This window comes from Cygnus olor (assembly GCF_009769625.2).
Source record: "Cygnus olor isolate bCygOlo1 chromosome W unlocalized genomic scaffold, bCygOlo1.pri.v2 SUPER_W4, whole genome shotgun sequence".
In the NCBI taxonomy this organism is placed as follows: Eukaryota; Metazoa; Chordata; class Aves; order Anseriformes; family Anatidae; genus Cygnus; species Cygnus olor.
In genome coordinates this window covers 1,205,952-1,233,247 of record NW_024429075.1, presented here as the reverse complement: position 1 = coordinate 1,233,247, position 27,296 = coordinate 1,205,952, and the positions used below count along the sequence as shown (strand labels likewise).

Sequence of the window (27,296 nt, the reverse complement as noted above, 5' to 3'; positions counted from 1 at the left end):
GAGACATCAAGGACAACAAGAAGGGCTTATTCAAATACATCAGAAGCAAAAGGAAGACCGGGGAAAATGTGGGTGCACTGCTAAGTGAGGTGGGTGCCTTAGTGACAGCAGATACAGAGAAAGCAGAGTTACTCAATGCCTTCTTTACATCAGTCTTCACTGCTAAGATCAGCCCTCAGGAATCTCAGACCCTGGAGACAAGAGAGGAAGTCTGAAGAAAGGACTAAGGCTAAGACTAGGCCCATACACTACCGAGCCCAGAAACAAAAGAGAGAACCTGGAGAAAAGACTTTTCCCTGGTTGAAGAGGATTAGGTTAGAGGTTATTTAGGCAAGCTAGACACCCACAAATCTACAGGCCCTGATGGGATGCACCCACGGGTGCTGAGGGAGTTGGCAGATGTGATTGCTGGGCTGCTTTCTACCATCTATCAGCAGTCATGGTCATATGGAGAGGTCCTGGATGACTGGAGACTTGCTAATATGATGCCCATCTATAAGAAGGGTCGTAAGGAAGACCCAGGGAACTATAGGCCTGTCAGCCTAGACCCTAGACCCACAACTGAAAAGAGACTGGCTCCATCCTCTCGACACCCTCCCCTCAAATACTGATATACATTAATGAGGTCTCCCCTCAGTCTTCTCTTTTCCAGGATAAACATGCCCAGTTCTCTCAGCCTGTCCTTGTACGACAGTTGCTCCAGTCCTCTAATCACCTTAGTAGCCCTCCTCTGGACTCTCTCCAGTAGTTCCATGTCCCTCTTGTACTAGGGAGCCCAGAACTGAACACAATACTCCAGGTGTGGCCTCACCAGGGCAGAGTAGAGGGGGAGGATCACCTCCCTTGACCTGCTGGCAACACTTCCTAATGCACCCCAGGATACCATTGGCCTTCTTGGCCACAAGGGCACATTACTGACTCATGGTCAGCCTGCTGTCCACCAGGACTCCCGGGTCTCTCTCTGCAGAGTCGCTCTCCAGCAGGTCAGCCCTCAGCTTGTACTGGTGCATGGGGTTATTCCTCCCTAGGTGCAGGACCCTGCACTTGCCCTTGTTGAACTTCATGAGGTTCCTCTCGGCCCAACCCTCCAGCCTGTCAAGGTCCCTCTGAATGGCAGAACAGCCCTCTGGGGTATCAGACACTCCTTGAGCTTTGTGCCATCAGCAAACCTGCTGAGGGTGCACTCCGTTCCATCGTCTGGGTCATTGATGAATAGGTTGAACAACACTGGACCCAGTACTGACTCCTAAGGGACACCAATAGCTACAGGCCTCCAACTAGACACTGCACCACTGATCACAATCCTCTTTGTCCTGCCATCCAGACAGCTCTCAGTCCACCTCACTGTCCACTCATCTAGCCTGCATTTCCTGAGCTTGCCTATGAGGATGCTATGGGAGACAGTGTCAAAAGCCTTGCCTAAGTCAAGGTAGACCACACCCACTGCTCTCCCCTCATCTACCCGGTCAGTCATCTCATCATACAAGGCTATCAGATTGGTTAAACATGATTTTCCCTTGATGAATCCATGCTGACTACTCCTGATCACCTTCTTATCTTCCACATGCTTGGAGATGACCTCCAAGATGAGCTGTTCCCTGATCTTTCCAGGAATGGTGGTGAGGCTGACTGGCCTGTAGTTGCCTGGGTGCTCCTTCTTGCCCGTTTTGAAGACTGGTGTGACATTGGCTTTCTTCTACTCCTCAGGCACCTCTCCTGTTCTAAACGGCCTTTCAAAGATGACGGAGAGCGGCATTCAGCAACTCTGCCTTCTCCGTATCCTTTGTCACCAGAGCACCCGCCCCATTCAGCAGCGGGCCAACATTTTATCCGGTCTTCCTTTTTCTACTGATGTATTTGAAGAAGCCCTTCTTGATGCCCTTGATATCCCTTGCCAGATCTAATTCAAAATGGGCCTTGGCCTTCCTTGTCACATCCCTGCATACTCTGACAGTATCCCTATATTCCTCTCAAGTGGCCCGTCCATTTTTCCACATGCTGTAAATTTCCTCCTTCTGTTTGAGTTTTGCCAGGAGCTCCCTGCTCATCCATACAGGTCTCCTGCCCTTTTTGCTTGCCTTCTTACTCATAGGGATGCACCGATCTTGAGCTTGGAGGAAGTGATGCTTGAATATTGACCAGCTGTCTTGGACCCCCTTCAGTAAAAACTGTTGTCTTGAAGGTATTAAGGATCGCCACTTGCCGAGGCGATCGGCTCCGGGGCAGACGCGTTCTGCAGCGGAGCGGGGGATCAGGACAGGCAGGGTTTTTTTTTTCCGGCATCGAGGCCACTCGAGGGAGCCACCAGGACCCGGCAGCCCTCACGAGGAAGGCTGACGAGGTGTAGGCGGAGCCAGCAGCTCCCTCTCCCCGGCCGTTCAAAAGCAGCCCCTAGGGAGCACAGGCGACCAGGGTGGGCAAACAGGGCGTGGCGCGGCAGTTGGCACAGGCAGGGTGAGCAGGGAGGGCCCCTCGCCGCTCTTTTGCAGCGGTCTTTCCCTTCGGTACCTGTAACCTGCCTGCGAGGAACCTGGCCGTGGTATCAACCAGGCAGAAAACCATGGCCTCCGCATCTCTTGCGGCCTCTCCAGCCGCTGTCACTGATGTGGCTACTCAGACGGAGGGCTCGGGGAAACACACCGCCATCCAGGTCTTGGGCTGCAGGGTGTGCCTGAGTCTTCTGTCGGTATCCGACAGCAGCAGCGAGGGGTATGCCTGTGGGAGGTGTGCCCAGGTTGAAGAGCTGCTCAGCCAGGTAGGGGAGCTTTGGGAGGAGGTGAGCAGGCTCAGAAGCATCAGGGAGTCAGAGAGGGAAATTGACTGGTGGAGGTGTACTCTGCCCTCTCTGAGACAGACTCACGAGCCTGCCATAGCACAAATGTCTCCTGCTACGCAGAAGACAAAAGTTCCCTCATCCCGCCAGGCAGCAGGAGGGGACCTAGGCCAAGGGGGGGAATGGAGGCAGGTTCCTGTTCGGGGGGGTAGGCGAGCCCTGTCCCTGCCCACCTCACCTTCCCATCTACCCTTATATAACAGGTACGAAGCTCTAGAACATGACAACCAGAACAACAAAGCAGGCGAAAGCCCGTCCAGGTTGGTGAGGATGCCTAAGGCAAGGTCCCCTACCCCCCACATTGCTACATCAGCTCTCAAAAAAGAAAGAAGGGTTATTGTCATGGGGGACTCCCTTTTGAAAGGGACAGAGGGCCCAATATGCCGACCAGACCCTACCCACAGGGAAGTCTGTTGCCTCCCTGGGGCTCGGGTGAGAGACTTTGCTAGGAAAGTCAAGCGCCTGGTACGGCCCACCAACTACTACCCGCTACTGGTCTTTCAGGCTGGTAATGACGAGGTAGCAACGAGAAGTCCGAGAGTGATCAAAAGGGACTTTAGGGCTTTGGGGCAACTACTTAAAGGATCAGGGGCGCAGGTTGTGTTTGCCTCTGTCCTTCCGATAGGAGGGATCGAAACTGACAAGCAGACTCGTCACATTAACACGTGGCTTCGGGACTGGTGCAACTGGCAGAATTTGGGGTTTTTCGATCACGGGAAGGTCTACGCGACCCCGGGCCTGCTGGCACCAGATGGGATGCACCTCTCTCAGAGAGGGGTGAGGATTTTTGCTCAGGAGTTGGCAGGGCTGATAGATAGGACTTTAAACTAGAGTCGAAGGGGGAAAGGGATAGAACCAGGCATGCCAGTGATGAGCTAAGGGATGGTGTGCTAGAATCAGAGGGACTGTGTGCTAGTGAGGCCCTTCGGTCGGATACACAAGGTGCTGCGTGTAGGGAGGCGCATTTGAAGTGCTTCTACACAAATGCACGCAGTATGAGGAATAAAATGGATGAGCTGGAAGTCTTGGCCCAGTCCCGCAGCTACGACATCATCGGCATAAGCGAAACCTGGTGGGATGAGTCCTGTGGCTGGTGTGTTGCAATAGATGGTTACAGGCTCTTCAGGAGGGACAGGCAGGGTAGGCGAGGTGGTGGGGTGGCGATGTATGTGAAGAATGGGCTGGACTGTGTGGAACTTCAAGTTGGCGATGGCAAAGTTGAGAGCCTCTGGGTAAGGATTAAGGGACGAACAAATAAAGGGGATGTTGTTGTGGGAGTCTATTACAGACCACCTGGCCAGGACGACAATGCTGATGAATTATTCTTTGCAGAACTAAGAGATGCCTCGAGATCGGCTCCCCTCGTCCTAATGGGGGATTTTAACTTGCCAGACGTCAACTGGGATCACCACATGGCTGACGCGAGCAAGTCCAGGAGGTTCCTAAAGCACCTAGATGATAACTTCTTGGTGCAGGTGCTAAGTGAGCCAACTAGGAAAGGCGCCCTCCTAGATCTGTTGCTGGAGAACAGAGAGGGTCTTGTGGGAGACGTGGCAATTGGCGGCCGTCTCGGTCATAGTGACCATGAAGTGGTCGAGTTTAGAATTTATGGTGACAGAAGGAAAACTGCCACCAAAACTTCAGCCCTGGATGTGGGGAAAGCAGACTTCAGGCTGCTCAGGGAATTAGTCAGCAAGGTCCCCTGGGAAACTGCTTTTGAAGGCATTGGTGTCCATCAGTGCTGGTCCATCTTTAAGCACTGCCTCCTGAAAGCTCAAGATCAGGCGATTCCAAAATATCAGAAGTCAGGCAAGCGGGGCAGAAGGCCGGCCTGGCTGACCAGGGATCTTCTACTGGAGCTTAGGCAAAAAAAGAAAGTGTACGGCTGCTGGAAGGAGGGTCAGGCGACAATGAAGGAATATAGGGATGCTGTTCGTGTTTGTATGGAGAAAATTCGTGTGGCCAAAGCCCAACTAGAGTTGAAGCTGGCCATGTCTGTGGGAGACAATAAAAAAGGTTTTTTAGATATGTTAACAGAAAAAGGAGAACCAAAGAAAACATAGGTCCGCTACTAGATGGGGAGGGTCTCCTCACAGACAATGAGATAGGCAAAGCAGAGACGTTTAATGCCTTCTTCGCCTCTGTCTTCAACGCTGATGATGGGCTTCGGGACCCAGGGTACCCTGAGCTGGAGGACCATGACGGTGGGAAGGACAAACTCCCAACCGACCCTGAACGTGTGCGGGATTTGCTGCTCCACCTGGATCCATACAAGTCCATGGGTCCGGATGGGATTCATCCCAGGGTGCTTAAAGAGCTGGCAGACGTCATCGCGGGACCTCTCTCAATTATTTTTCAACGATCTTGGGAATCTGGAGAGGTCCCAGTAGACTGGAAGCTGGCAAATGTTGTGCCAATTTTCAAGAAGGGTAAGAAAGAAGACCCTAGCAATTACAGGCCTGTCAGTCTCACGTCAGTGCCTGGTAAAATTATGGAGAGGATGATCCTTGAAGTTATTGAAGCACACCTAGGGGACAATGCAGTCATTGGTCCCAGCCAACATGGGTTCATGAGGGGTAGGTCCTGCCTAACAAATTTGATTTCCTTTTATGATAAGATCACCCATCTAGTCGATCAAGGGAAACCAGCTGATGTGATCTTTTTGGACTTCAGCAAAGCTTTTGACATGGTTTCCCATAGGATCCTACTGGACAAAATGTCCAGCATACAGCTAAACAAAAACATCATACGATGGGTGAGCAATTGGCTGACGGGCTGGGCTCAAAGGGTTGTGGTAAATGGGGCCACATCTGGCTGGCGGATGGTCACTAGTGGGGTCCCTCAAGGCTCCATTTTAGGGCCAGTCCTCTTCAATGTTTTTATAAATGATTTGGATGTAGGACTAGAAGGTGTTCTGAGCAAATTTGCCGACACTAGGAGGAGTTGTGGACTCTGTTGAGGTTGGAAAGGCCTTGCAGAGAGATCTGGACAGATTGGAGAGCTGGGCAATCACCAACCACATGAAGTTTAACAAGAGCAAGTGCCAGGTCCTGCACCTGGGACAGAGCAACCCTGGCTATACGTACAGACTGGGCAACGAGACGCTGGAGAGCAGCCCCGCAGAGAGGGATCTGGGGGTTATGGTTGATAGCAGGGTGAATATGAGCCAGCAGTGTGCCTTGGCAGCCAGGAGGGCTAATCGTATCCTGGGGTGCATCAAGCACAGCATTGCTAGTCGGTCGAGGGAAGTGATTGTCCCGCTCTACTCTGCGCTGGTGCGGCCTCACCACAAGTACTGTGTGCAGTTCTGGGCACCACAGTACAAAAAGGACATAAAACTGTTGGAGAGTTTCCAGAGAAGGGATACAAAGATGGTGAAGGGCCTAGAGGGGAAGACGTATGAGGAGCGGCTGAGGTCACTGGGCCTGTTCAGCCTGGAGAAGAGGAGGCTGAGGGGGGACCTCATCGCAGTCTACAACTTCCTCGCGAGAGGGAGTGGAGAGGCAGATGACCTATTCTCCTTAATCACCAGTGACAGGACCCGTGGGAATGGTGTGAAGCTGAGGCAGGGGAAGTTTAGGCTGGACATCAGGAAGAGGTTCTTCACCGAGAGGGTGGTCGCCCACTGGAACAGTCTCCCCTGGGAAGTAGTCACTGCACCAAGCCTGTCTGAATTTAAGAAGCGATTGGACTGTGCACTTAGTCACATGCTCTAAACTTTTGGGCAGACCTGTGCAGTGCCAGGAGTTGGACTTGATGATGCTTATGGGTCCCTTCCAACTCAGGATATTCTATGATTCTATGATTCTGTGACTTAAGAGACTCATTTTGATTTGTTAACTGTTCATCTTTTTCACCCCCAAAATGGACATTGCTATGCAAAGTCGGTTTCTTGGAGAAAAAGCTGTTACATCTACCTATATTCTTATAAAATATACCAATTTTTGGATGCAGAAACATTTCAAATCATCATCAGCCCACAGTTCCTGTTTAAGTTTCACTATATACTAGAATATACAACTCCATCCTGATATAGTACGGCAGTAAACTATACTTGAGCTTGATCAAGCTTACAGAAGCATCAGAGGCAAATCCAAAACACCTTGGGCATAGTAATAAGCCTTGCTAGTTTAGACAGGAACATACCAGGCAGGGGAGAAAATGAATATATGTCCATATACACCACCTAGTATCTGAAGTCTCAGCTAATGCTTTGCAGTACAGCGATGAGGAAGCATCTGTCGTTAAATTTCTCCATGCACTAAATCTTGACTAGCTGATACTTTCCATATACAAGTGACGTCAGTTTATGCTGGGTCCCAGGACTCTCCCCAAATTTTCTGATGTTTTACCTACTTGGATAAAAATGACTGGATTTCTTAGACAAATTCTAGTCCATAGCGACAGATACTGCAAATCGTGTGCTTTATTGCATGTTGGATTTTTTTAAAAATATTTTTAAATGATTCCTTTGCATCTCTGGGGAATTATTATTTATTGGTAAGGTCCATTTAAAATTTGAACTGCCCAAACGTTTATCATAGGACAAGTTAAGCCAGGTATTGAGCAGGACTAGTCAACTATTGCTCAACAGCAACCACGACACTGTAAAGTTTACCTGACATATGACAAACACACCAGTCTCCTAAAGAAAACAAAAAAAACCTTCAAGATGCTATCAAAACATAAAGGAAACGCACATAAAATTTGGAAGTGTCCAATACTGTCAACTGTACCAAGTGATACATATTTTTGATCAAAAACTATCCAATCCTTATTCTTCAGGCACAGAGGAATGAATCGGAAGCAATACAGATCAAGATTAGAACTCCTTCATTAGCCAGAAAACAAAGTCCTGATCAATGCCTATAGCACTTTCTTCTGAAAACACAAATAAGCTAAACCTGTTTCTGTACAATTACACCCTCCTGTTGATAAAATTAAGTAAAGAGGCATTTTCCCCTCCTACAGCCGCAGCATGAAGTACTATACTAGGCAAGGCAAACATTTAAACTAAAGTAAAATATAAGTGCATAAATGGAAGTGATGCCAATTTAAGTCAATTTCAGAGATAACACACTGATTCATCTACCTTTTCAAATGACATCCGAGATAAAGTTAACACAAAAACACCAAGCTGGTTCTAGTATGTTGGTTCTTATTTCACTCTTCTGCGTGACTTTGGACAAATGCATTGCTCTCACAGATTTTCAGCATCTACCAATTCTTCCATTTAACTGTAAAAACACTAACCTTGTTTTTCCGTATGAGATGAAAGTCTTTTCCATAAATCAGAAGTGCGTGTTCAAAGCTTCTGCATTCTTCTTCTGTCCATGCTGTCATCTCTTCTGACAATCACAAGAACAGCACGATAAGTGTATTTTTGCTCAATAAACTATTACAGAGAATAAAATGTGTTGCTAATACATGAATATCCAAAAGCATCCAAAAAACAATAGGCCAGTTATTTAGACCCATGTTCTTTCATCTACTGTACAGATATCCTACCTGAAATCTAACAATTCTTGTTTATAGAGAATCATGAGAGTTTGATTTCTAAAATATTTTATCCTTGAGGGCAAAGGACATTCAAAAGCTCTGATTTATTTCTTATGAAATAGGTCATTAAAAAAAACAACTCACAAGACTTTAAAATATCACCAAGATATCAGTGAGATTATTTTTTTCCGAAGTACTTCTTGCATAGGACACAAAGAGCAGCAGTTGTTTGTAAAAAGAGCAAAGGAACAACCAGTTTGTTTTAAAAACCTGCAGCTTGTAAAAGTGAATTTTAGTTTTACAAATAAAATCACTAAGAAAAGAAAGATGCAGACAAGGAGCCAATTATTTCGTGGTTTTCTACAGCCTTTCTTAATATATGTTTTTTAATATATGTTTTAAACAAAGCGGTTCAAACTATTTACATATGTCAGTCTTGTCTTAAGTATTGTTGCTTTCCTATCTTGATTATGGCTTTAGGCCTAAATATAATAAAGGAGGAATTTTCAAGCATCCTGCATTCATAATGGTGATCCAAAAATTCTGTTCAGCTGTCATTTAAAGTCAACAGGGGAAAAAAAAACATCTCAAAGCGTTTCTGGAACCAGGCACTGGAACCAAGACCTTTCTGCTCCCAGATGAAAGTGATAACCATTCTACTACAAAATCATTTTCTTTCTTTCTCACACAATTAATTTTGCACTCCTTTCTACAGTGTTCTCAAGCTTTAAAGTGTCCTGGTTTCAGCTAGGACAGAGTTAATTTTCCTCCTAGTAGCTGGCAGGGTGCTATGTTTTGGATTAGGATGAGAAGAGCGCTGATAACATGCTGATGTTTTAATTGTTGCAGAGCAGTGCTTACACCAAGCCAAGGACTTTTCAGCTTCTCGCACTGTCCTGCCAGCAGGCAGGCCAGGGGTGCAGCAGGAGCTGGGAGGGGACAGACCCAGGACAGCTGACCCAAACTGGCCAAAGGGGTATTCCATACCATCTGATGTCATGCTAAACAATATATAGGGGTGGCTGGCCGGGGTGGGGGGCCGGCTGCTCGGGGATAGGCTGGGCATTGGTCAGCAGGTGGTGAGCAATTGCATTGTGCATCACTTGTTTTGTACACATTATTAGTAGTAGTACTATTATCATTATTATTTTCCTTTTCTTTTTTGTCCTAATAAACTGTCTTTATCTCAACCCACAGGCTTCACTTTCCCATTTCTCTCCCCCATCCCAGAGAGGGAGGGGGGAGGGTGAGCAAACGGCTGTGTGTTGTTTAGCTGCCAGCCGGGTTAAACCACAACAGTATTTTAAGTCCCATCTAACTTAGGGGGTGGGAAGCGAGTACTAGCCCTTAGGACAAAATCTGAGGCTCTGAACTACAAATGGGCAGAAGTATTTTTCAATGCCTGAATAGTAATCTAAACCCTAGAGAGGCGTGGGATTTAGGACGCGGCCCTGCAACTGGTATCTCCTTATTGTTTAGCTCTATATACACTCTTCTTGTACACGAGCTTTCTGAAGCACTACTCTGATATTCCTTGTTGTCCCATTCAGCTGTGCCTTAGGTACTTATATTTCCAGGCACCTAACTTGTAAACATTCAAGTTCCCTCTGGATCCAGCTCTGAGTAGGGAATATCTGCTACAATATCAACTTACAGCAGGGTTCGTAGTCCATTTTTGCTTTATGCAACATGAACGTTAAAACACAAGAACTGTCTTTGCTAAATGAAAATCAGAGTTTATCATTTAAGGGAGTAATAAAGTTAGCGGCAAGCAAGACAGAAGTTCATTTTCCACTTAACTCAAAGCTCTCCACATTCTGTCAAAGACCTACAGAATAATATGGTGGGAACCAGTTTAGGAGTGACGTAGCACAACGTTGATGCAGTGTGGAAGACAGTGAGGCTCCTTTATATAGCCAGCTATGCTTTCCTGGTACCGGTATAAATATCATCAGATTCTAGTTGACCATGATCTCAAAAAGGCACTGTAACATGGGTGAGAACTGACTCATGAGAACAAAATCACAGCTTCCCACCCATCTCTCAGCCTGTGCCATTCTTATAACAGCAGTGGAGATAAAGGGAGGAAAGGTGTAAAAGCTGATCCTGCAAACTTTATAAAAGTTGCAAACATCTCTAGCAGAAACTTCCAGATGACCAACAGTCAGATTATACCTAATCTGTGCAAAAGACATCATGGAAAGGGACATGCTTAGCAATCTGATTCCTACTCAAGGATATAAAAAGCTGCACAGAAAAAAAAAACTTTTTTCAAACACACATTTCTGAAAAACTCAGGTACTCTTCTTACCCTGAGATGCCTTTCCATTTGAACAGTATCTCTCAATTGCTTCTTTAACATTATGGCTACTCTTGAGAAGTTCATACAGCGCCTATAAAATAAAAGAAGTCTTTGTAAAAGAGTCAAAGACTGCAAATATCCGATCTAAACAACTAAAACTAGCCTTTTGGTGAGCGCACCTCATGTAAAAAAAAAAAAAGAATTTGTCTTTTTACATGATAAAAAAAATAAAATAACAGCCAAAAGCAAAAACATCTAAAAGTTGAGGCAAGGTTTAATTAAACAAATATAAAATATTACATGCAATTATTAAAAAAGGCTGGATTTGTCAAGAGCATGGCAATCAGAAACATCACAGAACACAACACTGCCAACATTCAAATATTCATAATTTTAAACACGTTCTTTAAAGAGTTGCGATCAGTGGCTCGATGTCCAGGTGCAGACCAGTGATAAGCGGCATTCCTCAAGGATTGGTGCTATTTAACATCTTTGTTGGCAAAACAGACAGCAGGATCAAGTGCACCCTCAGCAAGTTTGCCAATGACACCAAGCTGTGTGGTGCGATTGACTCACTGGAGGAAAGGGATGCCATCCAGAGGGACCTGGACAGGCTTGAGAGGTGGGCCCATGCAAACCTCATTAGAAGTTCAACAAGGCCAAGTGCAAGATCCTGCATCTGAGTTGAGGCAATCCCAAGCACAAATACAGGCTGGGTGGAGAATGGAGTAAGGGCAGTTTTGAGGAGAATGACTTGAGGGTCTTGGTTGACAAGAAGCTTGATGTGAGCTGGTAATGTGTTTGCAGCCGAGAACGCCAACCACACCCTGGGCTGTATCAAAAGAATCGTGTCCAGCACATTAAGGGAGGTGATACTCCCCCTCTACTCTGCTTTCATGAGACCCCACTTGGAATACTGTGTTTGGATCTAGGGCCCCCAGCACAAGAAGGACATGGACCTATTAGAAGGAATCCAGAGGAGGGTCACGAAGATGATCAGAGGGCTGGTGCACCCCTCCTACAAAGACAGGCTGAGAGAGTTGGGGTTGTTCAGCCTGGAGAAGAGAAGATGTCGGGGAGACCTTATAGCAGATTACCTGTACCTAAAGGGGGCCTACAGGAAAGCTGGAGAGGGAGACTCTTTGTCAGGAAGTGTAGTGACAGGAGAATGGTTAATGGCTTTAAACTAAAAGAGAGTAGATTTGGATTAGATATTAGGAGGAAATTCTTTACTATGATGGTGGTGAGGCACTGGAACAGGTTGCCCAGAGAAGTTGTGGATGCCCCATCCCTGGAAGCATTCAAAGTCAGGTTGGATGGGGTTTTGAGCAACCAGGTCTAGCAGAACGTGTCCCTGCCCATGGCAGGGGGGTTGGAATTAGATGATCTTTAAGGTCCCTTCCAACCCAAACCATTCTATTATTCTATGAAAATTACCAATAAGATCCTGACCCCAGTCATATCTAATGAGGAAAAAAAAAAAGAAATGGAGTAGTCACAAGTGGTACAGGATATAAAACATACTTGCTCATTGTCCCTTGTATATAGCCCTTCAGGAATTCTGCCAATCATTTCTTCATTTCCTGTTCTTAAGGAGGTTTCAAAAAGGTATTCTTTAACTTTACTTTCTGAAATCACACCAGGTTTCCAAAGTAAATGGTCTTCATTTTCATAGGCTGCTAAAACAGAAATCCATTAACAACAGGTGTGACATTTTTAAGACTGTAACATAAAAAGCTATCTCACAGACAAAGAACAGGAACACAGAAGAAATGAAATCAAATACCATCATGCTACTTGTGAATTGCAGCTCACTTTTTGCCCAAAAGCCTCAGTTAAGAGACAGACTCTGCAACATGGTATGGTGAAGAGATTCAGGTTCCATGAGGACGAGATAAGGGACTGAACTCTTCAGGCAGCTTCTTTATAGAGGATCAGCTTGTTGACTGCTAGATGATTCAAGTCAAATTATGTATATGTACACATTAGTGATATGGTTTAGTGGAGGACTTGTTAGTGTTAGGTCAGAGGTTGGACTGGGTGATCTTGGAGGTCTCTTCCAACCTAGACGATTCTGTGATCATCTTCGTATAAGCAAACTAGCAAATCCACTCAGTTTTATTCAGCTGTTTTCAACAAATAATCTATAGTTTGCAGTAAAAGAGTGTAGGGTATTACTTTCATATTTTAAATATTGTGTGTCACGGAAAAAAAAAAGAGGTGGTTGCTAAATGGTCATTTTCAATTAAAATTTGCCAAAATTTACCTTACCGAAATGGAATCTAGATCTTAATTTTGTAATTTCTTTTTCTGTTCATTAACAACCAAATGTTGTAAACAACTTGTACATTGCATATTTTACAAGCAAACAGGATGTATAGTCTTCCTTCATAGTACACTAAAGTCATGTATGCACCTCTTAAGTAGCTTATTTGACAGACAATATATTGGTCATATACAAGAGTTGCCCTGAAACTTTGTCAGTCTGTGCACACACTTAAGATTTATAGTTTAATCTAGAATTTATTTTGTTCAATAGATATGATTAACATTGCATATAACGTTTCATGTAATCTCTTGGCAATGCAAAATTGAAATTATTCAGTCCAAACACACACAAGCATAATGGTTGGTACAGTAGAAGAGGCAAAGAAGATTCTCAAACATCTCATAAAACTGCAGGAAAGAATATTAAGCAAAGGTGAAGAATAAAATTACATCTACTCAGAAAGTGTTGTTATGGCTTAAGAAAAAGCTTTCAGACAGCTTAAGAAAGTTTTCAAACAGACATGTTATAAGCGTAAGGTTTATAGAAGAACTAAATGGCCATCTATCACAACTCCAGTAGCTTGGACTATGCAGCAGAAATATAAACACGTTTGCCAACGCCACCTCTTCAGGGAGTACAGAAGAGGCTTTCACAGATTCACATTACGTAGAAGTGGATGATTTCTGAATTACTGCAGTGTAATTCCAAATCCTAAATCTTGTTTTTCTCAGTACATACAGTGTTCCAGAGTACCTCCACCCATACAGCCAGGTCCAATGCCTCTGAGCACTGCTGACACCCAGCTTCAACCTCTTATCAACCAAGATAATCCAGTATTTCTTGCTGGAGTCCATGCCTGATATTCTCAAGAGGAGTTCCTTGGGCTCTTCAATCTGAGAGCTGGCAAGAGCTCTTTGCTAGCCAAGCCAGCAAACAAAACTCTCACTGGTTCTCTCTAGCACTAACTCTTTCCTGGTCATCCCCTGGTTATTCTCTAGTTCTTGGCTAATAAAAAGTCAAAAAGTATAAATAGTAAAAGGACTATGCAGAAAAATCTTATTTTTATTCCTCCATTTCTTACAACTAGTAATCATCATGCCTGAATCTTAGAAAACAGTAAACTGCTCTAGGTCTCTTAGGCAACACAACATATGTCCACTTGCTAATGCTTCCAGCTCTATAGTAAACATTCTTCTCTACGACAAAGGAACATTCTTCCAAAAGCAGTCGGTAATGGTGAAAAGACTTGATATGCTTCACTAGAATAACATTCCCATGGAACACTGCAGTTTCAACACAAGTAATTAACAGAATATTAATAACTTAGGAAAAAACAGAATGTTCTTAATTTATTAAAATATCACCCAAACTGTTCCTTTAACTTCACAGCTGATTCACCCATGAGCAAATTTCTTTCAGTATTTTTTTGAATTACACAACTCTATGTGCTACAATTTTATCATAGTGAAGACTTTTAAAGATACCAAATAAAACTCAAGTTATTTTTTCCATTCTAGCACAATCGCAGTTTTTAACTTGAACTTCGACAGGAATAACATTATACTTAAAACATCTTATTTTGTAAAAGACAAAACGTATCAATACCTACACCTTCTACTCATACTATGCAAACTGAAAATAGTTTATTGCTTTATGTTTTCCATAAGCAAATGTTATTATAAATATATTAATGGTAAGAGGAGGGCCAAGAAGAATCTCCAACCTTTACTGGATGCAGGGGGAACACGACTACTAAGGATGAGGAAAAGGCTGAGGTTCTTAATGCCTTCTTTACATCTGTCTTTACTAGCCAGACCACTTATCCTCCGAGTACTCAGCCTCCCAACCTGGAAGTCTGGGACAGGGAGCAGAAGAACCCCCCCCACAGTTCAGGTGGAAACAGAGACCTGCTGCTTCACCTGGACTGTCACAAGTCCATGGGGCCAGATGAGATCCACCCGAGGGTGCTGAGGGAGCTGGCGGATGCAATTGCCGAGCTGCTTTCCAGCATCAGTGGTCATGGTCATCCAGAGAGGTCCCGGATGGCTGAAGACTCACTAATGTGACGCCCATCTATAAGAAGGGTCATAAGGAGGAACCAGGGAATCACAGGCCTGTCAGCCTGACCTCGGTGCCAGGAAAGGCGATGGAGCAGGTCATCTTGAATGCAATCACACAGCATATGCGGGACAACCAGGAAAACAGGCCCAGTCAGCAGGGGCTCATAAAAGGCAAGCCCTGCCTGATCAACCTCGTCTCCTTCTATGAAAAGGTGACCCGCCTGGTGGATGAGGGAAAGGCTGTTGATGTAGTCTACCTAGACTTCAGCAAGGCCTTTGACATGGTCTCCCACAGTGTTCTCCTGGAGAAATGGCAGCCTGTGGCTTGGACAGGTACACTCTTTGCTGGGTTAAAAACTGCCTGGACAGCCAGGCCCAGAGAGTGGTGGTGAATGGAGTGAAATCCAGCTGGCGACCGGCCACCAGTGGTTTTCCCAAGGTGTCAGTGTAGGGGCCCATCCTTTTTTATATCTTTATTGATGATTTGGATGAAGGAGTGGAGTGCACCCTCAGTAGGTTTGCAGAGGGCACCAAGTTGGGGAGAAGTGTCGATCTGCCGGAGGGTAGGAAGGCCCTGCAGAGGGACCCAGACAGGTTGGGTTGATGGGCAGAGGCCAGTGGGATGAGGTTCAACATGGCTAAGTGCCGGGTCCTGCACTTGGGGCACAACAACCCCATGCAGCACTACAGGCTTAGGGCAGAGTGACTCAAAAGCTGTGCAGAGGAAAAGGATCTGGGGGTGCTGATTGATGCTCACCTGAACATGAGCCGGCAGTGTGCTCAGGTGGCCAAGAAGGCCAATGGCATCCTGGCTTGTATCAGGAACAGTGTAACCAGCAGGACCAGGGAAGTGATCGTCCCCTTGTACTCTGCTCTGGCACCTCTGCTGCACCTTGAGTGCTATGTTCAGTTTTCGGCCCCTCACTACAAGAAGGACATCAAAACCCTGGAACATGTCCAGAGGAGGACTAGGAAGCTGGTGAAGGGTCTGGAACACAAGTCTTATGAGGAGCAGCTGAGGGAAGTGGGGTTGTTTAGTCTGGAGAAGAGAAGGTTCAGGGGAGACCTTATTGCTCTCTACAGCTACCTGAAAAGAAGTTGTGGGGAGCTGGGGGTCAGCCTCTTCTCACAGATAACCAGTGATAGGACTAGAGGGAACAGCCTCAAGTTGTGCCAGTGGAGGTTTAGGTTGAAAACTAGGAGACATTTCTTCTCAGAAAGAGTAGTCAGGCATTGGAACAGGTTGTCCAGGGAGGTGGTGGAGTCACTGTCCCTGGGTGTGTTTAAGGAAAGGTTGGACTTGGTGCTTAGGGACATGGTTTAGTGGGTGACATTGTTAGTAGGGGGATAGATGGACCAGATGATCTTGGAGGTCTTTTCCAACCTTAATGATTCTATATACATTTTGCAGCCCACACGGTTTTACTAAAAACAAACAAACAAACAAACGTACGTTTTGAAGATCTTCAATGTCAACTAAGTTACACACTCATGGCCCACTTATGACACTTATGATACTCTGAGGAGACCCACTGTTTGTTGCCTCCTAAGATTATTAAATACTTCATAATTAACACTGTAATCCACACTCCTATGTCTTTTTGAGTATGTCTTCTCAAAGTTGTAGAATCACATTTCTGAGAAATAATTACGCGGTTGCATCACTCAGTTTTCTAGTATTTTTAAGGTTTTAAGATTTTAAGATTTTCACTAAGCCACTGACTTTACCTTAAAAATTTAAATAATATTTTTCCATCAACTGCTACATATAAGCGTAAGATAAAAAGTAAAACAGATTGAAAGAACTTACCCTTTTCATCATCACTGTATTTGCCAAGGTAAGGGGGAATCTCAGCCTGATACTGTGAACCAACCATTATTTCCTGAAGATGTAACAAAAAACACAGGAGAAAAACATTAGCCTAACATATTTTTCACATGGAAGCATTAAAAAAAAAAAAAAAGGACATTTACTTGGCATTCAACAGAGAATTCCAGAATTAATGTACTATTTTAGATACATACTACAAATATTAATGCATTTTTCTTAATAGTAAAGGTTTTTTTTTGTTTTAACTGCTTTTGTTTGCTTTAAGAAATAGTTATTACCTTTCTCAAATCTTCAGATGAATTACCACTGTCTGCCTCTACATCTTCAACATCTGATTCTTTATCTCCATCACATGCAGTGTTTGCTTCAGACACAAAAAAGTTTGTTTTTAGCTAGGAAGCATTTTCAGTTTAAACATTACTACAAGAAATTGCTGGGTATCTTTTACTTTTGAAAGGAGCACCTGCTTTTATTCAGGCAGACACTGATCATCAGTCTGTTGATCTACACTTCTATCAAACTATAGCATCAAGTCAGAAAGCACTGGTACTTGTATACTGCAGAACTGAAACATTTATGCAACTAAGACAACCTATTGCATTTCTAACAGTCAAAAGGAAATAAAATAATTTTTCTTCTCTTTTTTTTCCCCCCTCTCCCCTTCAATGAATGATTATACATTACAGAAAAGGTATGAGAAAACACAACTTTGAGGGCTACAACCCAGTCGATCACAAAAAGTAATGCTGAAGTCTTTATTACCTACCAAAGCTTTTAATTGGAAGTTTTAATGGATATTCAAAACATTCTTTTAAACAAGGCTGCCTCAACATAGAGTGTAGATACAGCAGCAACATACAAAATAGAATAAGCACAAGACAGCTCATCGCTTATTCTTTTTAGTCTTTTATTTTTTTCCCCTTGGGAAGACAGACAGCAGAACACTCCATGTAACTCAAAGACAGTACTTCACAGAACTACTCATATTTTAGAATCTGGAACACTGTGGTACTGGGTTCTGAAGTAATTCTGTTTTTATAGATGTATAATCACTGGTAGAATGGAATCTACTGTTAAAGTAAAGTTAAAGTTATGTTGTATTCTCAAACTATAACACACTCAAAAGTGGGGTTGCAATTTTAACTTCATCACACCGAGCTAGAATTGTCAACATCAGAGACAATATCCAAGAACGTATAGACTGAGGCTCTTCTGTAGTCATTACTACTACTACCAGTCTCTCTTTGCTGTTAGAAGTAGCAGGCAAGAAGCTAAAACAAACTTATGAAATAACAATATGCCTGGATAATAATATGCAATTATTTTTCCAAATAATATATTATTTTATTAAATTTGGATTAAGTGTTATAAATACTTAAAAATTAACATTATCTTAATATTAGAGAAACACACAGGAAATGGAAAAAAGATGAAACTGCCAACAGCAGAGAAAACTGACATTTCCCTTCCTGAAATGGTGGATATTTGATTTTAAAATGTCCAACTAAACATTCTAATAGAGAAAGAATAACATTCTGATAGAAAACCATGGTAGCTGAAAACAAACATGACTATTTCTTAATCCTGAGCAAAATGAGGGGCTAATCATTTTTCCATAAAGCTGCCACACTTTCAGTGTCATATTCATTAACAGTTCCCAAGCAACGTTTAAGTGCCAGAAAATTTGGGGTTTGCTTAATTTAAAAAGGGCGTCAACTTTTTTTTTTTTTTTTAAAGGTTTTTGCATCTCTTTCAATATGAATGTCTTCACTACACAATCAGCAATGCACGAAGAACTACAACTGCAGGTAACTGAGGCAGCACATCACCTTTATCACCCTTCTTCTCTAGAAGGATGAGAACACCCCCCCCCCAAAAAAAAAACAAAACAGCTCAAGATACTTGCCAAATTAAAACCATGATAAAATCCTTCACAGTGCTCTAACTCTAGTATACCACTGAATATGAGCTGAATATGAAAAATGAGCTGCAGTAGGCAATGAAGAACATATGATCCAGGTTGGATAACTAAACCACTGGTTCCCAAATCCTTCCCATCGTAGCTCCACAGGTAACGAAATGTTGGTGGTCATGGGTTCAAAGGTCCCATCCCATATAAAACCACTTTGCTCACCCTATGAAAGCCTATAGAAAAGTACTGTATGTGTGAAATGAAATAGTCACAAAGAAATCACAGCCCGGTTCACATCCTCAAGCTGAATGGAGGAGTCACTGGCTTAAAAATAGCAGCAAAATTTAAGTTAGCGTTTCTCTACTAAAAAGAATGGGTTACACATTCATGTCATTCACCAAAATACTGAAAATCATAGGAGAGTGTTCCTCAACACCATGTTAACTATTAATTATGAAAATTTACTGTACACGTAGAAAAATTAATTGTATTTTTGCTTTGAGCACAGTACCAAATATAGGTCTGTCCTGGTTTCATCTGGTATACAGTTAATTTTCTTCCTAGTAATTGGTATGGTGCTGTGTTTTGGATTTAGGATAAGAAAAATGTTGATAACACACCGATGTTTTAGTTGTTGCAGAGCAGCACTTGCACAGAGTCAAGGACTTTTCAGCTTCTCGCTCTGTCCTGCCAGCGAGGAGGCTGGGGGTGCAGCAGGAGCTGGGAGCGGACAGACCCAGGACAGCTGACCCGAACTGGCCAAAGGGGTATTCCATACCATGTGATGTCATGCTGAACAATAAAACTGGGGGGAGTTGGCAGGGGGGCGCTGCTCAGGGGATGAGCCAGACATTAGTCAGCAGGGGGTAAGCAATTACATTGTGCATCACTTGATTTGTATATTCTTTTATCATCATCATCCTTATTTTCCCTTCCTTTTCTGTCCTATTAAGCTGTCTTAATCTCAACACACGAGTTTTTTACCCTTCCCCCCCCAATTCTCTCTCCCATCCAACTGGGGGGGAGCAAACAAACGACTTCGTGGTGCTTAGCTGCCTGCGAGGTTAAACCACAACAAGGTCTTTCAAGTAATTATTAATAACAACCAAAGACAACATTCATGTTCAATACCCCCCAAAGCACTGTTTCTCAACTCCCAGAAAAGTCAGCAGTACTCTGCAATTTTGATATTTTAAGCTAGGATGTTGTATATAATGTCAGGACTGTTTTGAGTACTGTTATAAAATTAGTTTTCCTACATCTTAATGGCCGAGGAAAGAAGTCTGTAGCCTCATGTGAAGTAACCGATGGTGTCAAGTCATCTGCAGAGGACTGTGTTTCTTCATCATCACCTGACAAGAGGTCTTTAGCTATTTCCTCCTGTATCATTTGAAAAATAAATAAAAATTAAAACCTCAGAATGTCTATTAAGTATAGACCAATGAGCATTTAGATTTAGCAAAAAAAAAAGTCCCATTAAATAAAATGAATTATTTTACCATAAGTAATTTTAGTAGACCGTATTCCTTTAATTAAAAAGGGAGTTTGCTCCTCCTAAATCTGAGAACAAATATAGCCATTAATTTCAGAGTTGAACGCAGGGGTTCATTTCCCCTGTCTTCCATTAAATAAAGTCAACAAAAAGTAACCTCTGCAACCATCAACCTCAAATGTTCCTCCAACTGCTTCCAATGAAAAACACCAATGGAAATTGCCTCAAAACTTTAGAATTTTGTTATTCTTTACATCATAGATACACTGAAGCTTTAAGAGGCTGTTACCCCTTAAACTCCGGAAAAGAAAACAGAACAGCCAGGCATTTTTGTAGGCTTTTGCTGAGGACAGTTACAGAAAACAGACAACCGGTTATCTTCCCAAAACACACACAAAATTAAGTTTTCATAAATTAAAAAAAGAAAAAAGAAAAAGCTTACTTCCTCCACCAGCAGATGTTTGAATACCTCTGTATAAAAGTTAGGGAGCGAAAGAACTGTATTAGACAACAAGTCGACTACATTTTTGTAGCCTCAACACAACTGCGAACCCTAATGAAAATCAGATGTGCAGAGCCATCATTACACCCAACTTTCTGTGGAATTTACCATTACATCACTTACAGAAAAAGTTAAAAAAAAAAAAAAAAAAGCATATGCTTACTACATACAAATTTTAGGATCCAAACTACTAGCTACATATGTCTTACAGACAAAAAAACAGATTAAAACTTCAGAATTTGATATTAACCTGCAAATCACAGAAGCTGAAGGGTGTTTTTTTTGTTGTTCTTAGTTTTTGTTTTCCCCCCCCCCCCCAGCAGCATTTTTTTTTTTAAATATAGAATCATAGAATGGTTTGGGTTGGAAGGGACCTTAAAGATCATCTAATTCCACCCCCCCCCTGCCATGGGCAGGGACACCTTCCACTAGACCAGGTTCCTCAAAGCCCCATCCAACCTGGCCTTGAACACTTCCAGGGATGAGGCATCCACAACTCCTCTGGACTTGTTCTAATAGGTCTATGTCCTTCTTGTGCTGGGGGCCTCAGCTGAACGCAGTACTCCAGGTGGGGTCTCACGAGAGCAGAATAGAGGAGAAGAATTACCTCACTTGACCTGCTGGCAACGCTTCTTTTGATGCAGCCCAGGATACGGTTGGTTTTCTGGGCTGCAAGTACATATTGCCAGCTCACATTGAGTTTTTCATCAACCAGCACCCCCAGGTCCTTCTCCTCAGAACTGCTCTCAATGCATTCTCCGTCCAGCCTGCATTTGTGCTTAGGATTACTCTGGCCCAGATGCAGGATTTTGCACTTGGCCTTGTTCAACTTGTCATGAGGTTTGCACAAGCCCACCTCTCAAGCCTATTCAGGTCCCCCTCTGGATGGCTTCCCTCCAGAGTGTCAACCGCACCACACAGCTTGGTGTCATCGGCAAACTTGCTGAGACTGCACTCAATTCCACTGTCCATGTCACCAACAAAGACGTTAAATAGCACCGGTCCCAATACTGACCCCTAAGAAACACCACTCCTCACTGATCTCTACTTGAACATTAAGCTGTTGACTGTAACTCTTTGAGTGCGACCATCCAGCCAACGAATGCAACGACCGTGTGTGCTGCAATCTCCCCCCCAAAGTTGAGACCTTTCTAAATGATATACATCAGAAAGAAACATTCCAAAGTATTCAGGAGAGCCTTTTCAAGTCATCCACAGTTTTGGTATATAACACGTATGTTGGAAGCCCAAATTATTATTTCTGGACATTGCATACATTAAAATAAAATATAGATCTTTTCAGGAAAATTCCACCTCTAAAAAATAAAATCTACAGTTCTTTGAATGTGTTTTAGAACAACTGTTAATTTAGTAATTTCTCATTTGTAGTAATATAGTGCCACTGAAGTCGCTCTGCATTTTTAAGTGCAATAAGAATAATTAGAATCAGATCCTCGTCCTTGAAAATGAAAGAATTCATAATAATATAGTAATTCTTGATTGTACGTTGAAATTGACAAAGATATGCATTTTGTAACATTAAGGGAAATATTATTTGAAGTCACCTGGATTTTTGCTTTCAATCTGTAATACTGGGAAAAACAGTTCCAACTTACTTTATCTAGAGTCATATCTGGAAGTTCATCTGCAAGCTCACTTGGAGAGCTATCTGTGCTAGAACCTGCCATAACTGGAATCGTGGTTTCGTAGCCATAGAATGCCAGTAAGTCTTCCAATGGCATGTTTCCTTCCTAATACAAAAGGATTTACAAACATTTCAACATATTGCCAAATACTTGTAAACAGTTCAGGCCTAAAAGGATAAGACATATTTTGAGAAACAAAAGTAAAAAACAAAGAAAAGCTTTATTGAAAGCAGGAAACTTGAATCAAGGTTTAAAATATTTTCAGGCACAGGACTGAAATGATTCATCACCATCTCTCTTGGCATATAGTGAAGTCCCATTAAGCTATTCAAGAAAACTGTTTGTTAGATGAAACTAAACAGTAACTGATTATTAAATATTTACTCCTTATCTGTTTCATACTGTACAGCATGATTTGCCTGTATTTCTTCAAGACAGTAGAAACACAACCACCCCCCTACAAGAGAGAATTGCAGAAAAACTTGAAGATTTTAGTCCTACATAATTACAACTGCACAACAATAACAACTGTGCATTCAAAAACCCACAAAAGTACACCAAAATGGCAACTTTTTATCATTTCCATCTCCTGCACAATATATTTTATAATGACTGCTGAGAAGGTAATAAGAGAAAGACAGCTAATGAAAAAAATCAAGAGAAAGGCTGGATTTATAATTTTTTTTCCAACAGTTTTTGATCAAGTGATTTTTCTAAATATATTTGCATCCTAAGACAATAAAACAACAAACCACAGAGATTTTTTAGTTACCTGACTCAAGCCATCAAAGAATTAGAAATATTTTCTGATATTTATACCTTTAAAAGTTAAATTACCTTCAAAAATTTCTTGTTGAACTCGTATACTGATTAAATTACTTGTTTTCTTTAGTCAGCTAAGGTCTTAGTCCTGCAAAGACTTTTCACAATGGGTAAACATAAACTCATGTCCAAGTCTTTCCAGGATCGGGACCTAAAGTAATAGAGTGTTTAAGATGAGTAGCTCCAGTTCGTTTCTGGATTGGAAAAACAAAAACTGACCAACAGAATGAAATACAGCTAATTGTCACTTAATAGTACTCAAAATGTGCAATTTCAACTTATTTCTGACTTACAAAAATTAGAAGAGATATTAGATAATACAACTCTAAAACCAGCTTCAGTAATTTCTCCTCCAAAGTGAAAGCATTATTAAATAAAAAAGAACCTGAACTTAACACAGCACTAATATATTTGAAAAGCTAAATTCCACCTTTTTGTGAGGATGCACTGCTATATCCTAACTAAAACTGATTTTACTGTATTTATTTTTTTAATAAAAAAGCTGTAAAGGCATTGTGCAAGAAACTACAATATACAATACTGACTAAAGAACACATTGAGCATTCTTTTCAGTAAAAGAGGTACAACACATACGGATGTTTTGAAGAGGGTGAGTCACTCTTACCTTTTCTAAATCTTCAATTTCAGAGCTGAAATTTTTGCTTTCTTCCATCATTTCCTCTTCTTCGAGAGTTCGCTCATCATCGTAATCATGTACCAGCATTTCAGCAGAAGGGTCAAAGTCATGATCCTCAGATGATAAAGAGCCAACTATTAAAAAGAAAAATCTGAGTAATTTTTTTTCTACACCAACATATGAAGTTACATCACAGAAAAAAAAATAAGGTTACATGAATTCTTTTACATGCAGGGAACTCTCAGTGGAATAACTGGAACAAACTCCTAACTACCTGACAAATACAGCTGTTTTAGCTGGCCTTCCCTTTTCATATTTATAAGTAATATGTACAGTTTTCTCTCTTGCAGTATAGAGTAAATACTTGAAAGAACTATCTAAACTACTGAAACAAAGTTTCTATTGAACAATCCCAAATGAGCATTTTACTGGATAAGACTGTTCAAAGTATACTTGAAATCATCATTAAGGTATAAAGCATACATGTCACAAGATTTCAGATGCTGCAAGCATGCCAGTTGTACCTTACAAATCAAGAGTCTCTGACTCTTGAATGAGTTATATGGTAATTAGCCTAGTTTTTCACTAGTAAACGGCTAACGCAGCTTATGAATCAACTTCTAACTAACAGCAAAATAAAGTGAGACACACTTCAGGTTAGTTAAGCTAGTTTTAATAAAGCATCTAATCTGCAAGGCTAAACTCTTAGCACTTGATCTAGAAAGAAAGAACAAACATGGCAGTGTCTCAAGAAATATAGAGGAAAATATATTGGAAATAAAATGCTTCTAATGGATCACATTAATTAACAAATCATTGCGACAGCTCTGTGGTCCAAGATATGTTTTCATTATTCAAGAGGATACTCATAAAATAATAACTACTTTTTGATGGCTTAAGTGCATTTTGTCAACTGTTAGAAAGGTTATCATTAAATTCAGCATTTTTTTTTTAACATAAACTTTGTCCATTTAGATTAAGACAATACTGTGCAAGTTCACAACACCATACCATAAGGAAACATTCAGGCCAAAAATATTTTTATTCACATGCTATTCATATTATGGTCTCATGGATCTCTCAGCATTGCTTATAATGCTACTCCAATTACAATAATGACTTTGCACACAATTTTTCTGCTGTTGCCTATTACATTCTGATCCTACAGCTTTTCAAGAACTGTCAACTGTCTTAATCACTCACACAAACGTGCTCAAGATTATTGTTTCTAATTGCTGTTCTAACTCATTTTATGTTTGAATAACTGAAGTAGAAGGTCTATACAACTCACAGACTCAAATAAAAACAAGTCCCACTTGGTGGCTCTGAACACTCAATATCCAATTTAAAACCATATCCAAGTAAAAGAAGCTCATTAAAATTAGTAAGAGTAGTTAAAGAAGAAAAACAGCTAACACAGAAAGCAGCTATGCAGAAGCAAATGCACTCCCCAGATACTTATTCATGAGTAGCCCTATTGATGTTAAATACACGTGTGTAAATGAAGGTATTCCAAAGAACCTTAACCGTGGTTCAAGCCTTAACAACTGCATGTCACTATGATTTTAAATGTTTTCTGATACTATCAAGAAGTCACACAAGCCTATAGTTACCAGCAAGAGAAGCAGTCTCTCTTTCTCCAGACTACATGGCTTTACTGAGATGCTGACTTAAAAGCACTACAAGACTTTGATTTCATTTTGAACTCCAAGCAGCCAATTACTAACTGCAACTGGAGTTAAGGAAAGAACTCCACAACATACTTCTTTTTCTTTTAAAAATCAGGCAGGCAATTAGTTACATGAATGCGAAGCATTAGAAAAGCTACGAGGCAAGAGGGGATATCTGTAGAAAGGAGCAGGAGGGAGACCACAGCGTGTGGGTGGCAGGCAGTGTGTTGGGCAGGAGCTGGCAAAGACGAACCTGGGCTCGAACTCCCAAAGGAAGCCTGCGGGGAGAGGAGAGATCAAGGTGAAGCATCTCACTCTGCAGCAAGTAGGATTCACTATTTCATGTTCCCCCTTCCCTTCCTCACCGGAGCTTCCTCCTTCTCCCACTGTCCCCCTTCTGCCGCTCTACTCAAATGGGTCGCCAGCCTCAACCTCAACCTCAACCTCGACCCCAGCCCCCGCCTCCCACCCTGCTCACCCCTCCATCCTGTTCACCCCCCTCCCGTTCCTCTTTCCCTCGCCCACTCCCTACCTCTTGCTCCCATTCCCTCCTCCCTTGTCAAAAGCCCCCCAGGAGCCGCACCCGGCCCGGCCCGGCGCTCCCGCTCGTTCACTCCATCCCCAACGCGACATGTGAGAAACAAAGTTGTGTTTTTGCAGTAGAGAACTAATTTTCTGTATTCCAAGGTAGTTTTGTAGCCGTAATAAGGAGAAATGCTAAGTAGATAAGTGGACAGTAGAAGGCCTCACTGTTCCAAAATAAGGTAGAAGCTTGAGAAAAACAGGATGAGCAGCGTGAGAACAGTAAAACAAAGATCACAAGTTCTCAAAACATAAGAAAGGAGAAATTAAAGGGTTGAAAAAAAAGAAAAAATGTACATATATGGTATAGAGGAGCGTCGAGTAGCTTGTGAACCTGTAGTACTCAGCCAATGAGGAAGCAGGGGAGGTGATCAGGCGTCGGGTAATAGGGAATAAAAGGTTATGATTTGTTTACTAAAATGCGCTCCTAATTGACAGGACGCCCGCCATTGCAATCGCAAATAAAATAGCTTCACGGAAGATCCTGTCTGAAGAAAATTACTTGAGATTTCTTGCCACCACAGACAGGAAGGTGCACCCTGCTGATTTCAGCGGTCCCGTCGGGGGTGGTGGGTCATCTCGGTATGGCCGGCAAAGGACCGAGACCGTTAATTTGAAGACAGGCTCTGCGAAGCTCTGGGGAGAAGGGAGGCCAGCACAAACATACACAGACACAGCCCACATATAGTCCAGCCCGGATCGGGAACAGGCACAGGGATTACTGCTGATAACCCGGACTGGGAAGCCGTGCACGGACCAAGGTAAGGGAAACTTTACCATATCTTGCCTTGGGTTGGGTTCGGGGAGACTCCGGTGTGAATGAGCGTGAGTGTGAATGAGACGCACTTTTAGTGCGGAGCGAATGTGAAGTCCCGACCCGTGAGGCTCGGTGGTCCTGCGAGGGGACAAAAGAAGTCCCCTCGGCTGGAGAGGGACAAAGCGAAAGAGAGAGGAGAGGAGTGAAAGAGAGTCTCGGGGGGGTTGGGCCCTTAGGTGTACAGTACCCCGAGCACGGTGAAGTGAGGTGCTCGGCAGTACACCCCACCTCTGTCCTAATCCTAGGTGAAGGCGTGTGGTACCCTGTGGGTGGTAAAGTCCACAGCAGCACGTCAGGAAGAGATGGGGATTAAGGGTTCCAATAGTCAGCAGGGTGGGGTTGGAGACCCTGGGATTGTGCCTAAAGATAGCCCTCTGGAGAGAATGATAAGGATTTGGAAAAACAACCCAAAAACTAGGGAA

At 42.7% G+C, this 27,296-nt stretch overlaps 1 protein-coding gene across 6 annotated transcripts in view; it reads right to left on the bottom strand.

Annotated features, from left to right (window-relative positions):
• The window catches only part of LOC121062964 (mesoderm induction early response protein 3-like), a 39,986-nt gene that overhangs the window by 3,531 nt on the left and 9,159 nt on the right, over positions 1-27,296 (bottom strand). For 2 of the 6 annotated variants that reach the window (XM_040543265.1, XM_040543269.1), the window contains exons 2-10: positions 25,729-25,753; positions 23,794-23,939; positions 22,317-22,451; positions 19,966-20,086; positions 17,073-17,158; positions 16,774-16,846; positions 12,159-12,310; positions 10,644-10,725; positions 8,087-8,178 (exon numbers count right to left, since the gene is read on the bottom strand). In XM_040543265.1, the coding sequence (XP_040399199.1) occupies positions 8,087-8,178; positions 10,644-10,725; positions 12,159-12,310; positions 16,774-16,846; positions 17,073-17,158; positions 19,966-20,086; positions 22,317-22,451; positions 23,794-23,939; positions 25,729-25,753 (912 nt within the window). Of the gene's footprint in view, positions 1-8,086; positions 8,182-10,643; positions 10,726-12,158; positions 12,314-16,773; positions 16,847-17,072; positions 17,159-19,965; positions 20,087-22,316; positions 22,452-23,793; positions 23,940-25,418; positions 25,569-25,606; positions 25,754-27,296 lie in introns of those variants that run through there. The other 4 variants (XM_040543270.1, XM_040543268.1, XM_040543267.1 and 1 more) reach the window with 4 other exon arrangements.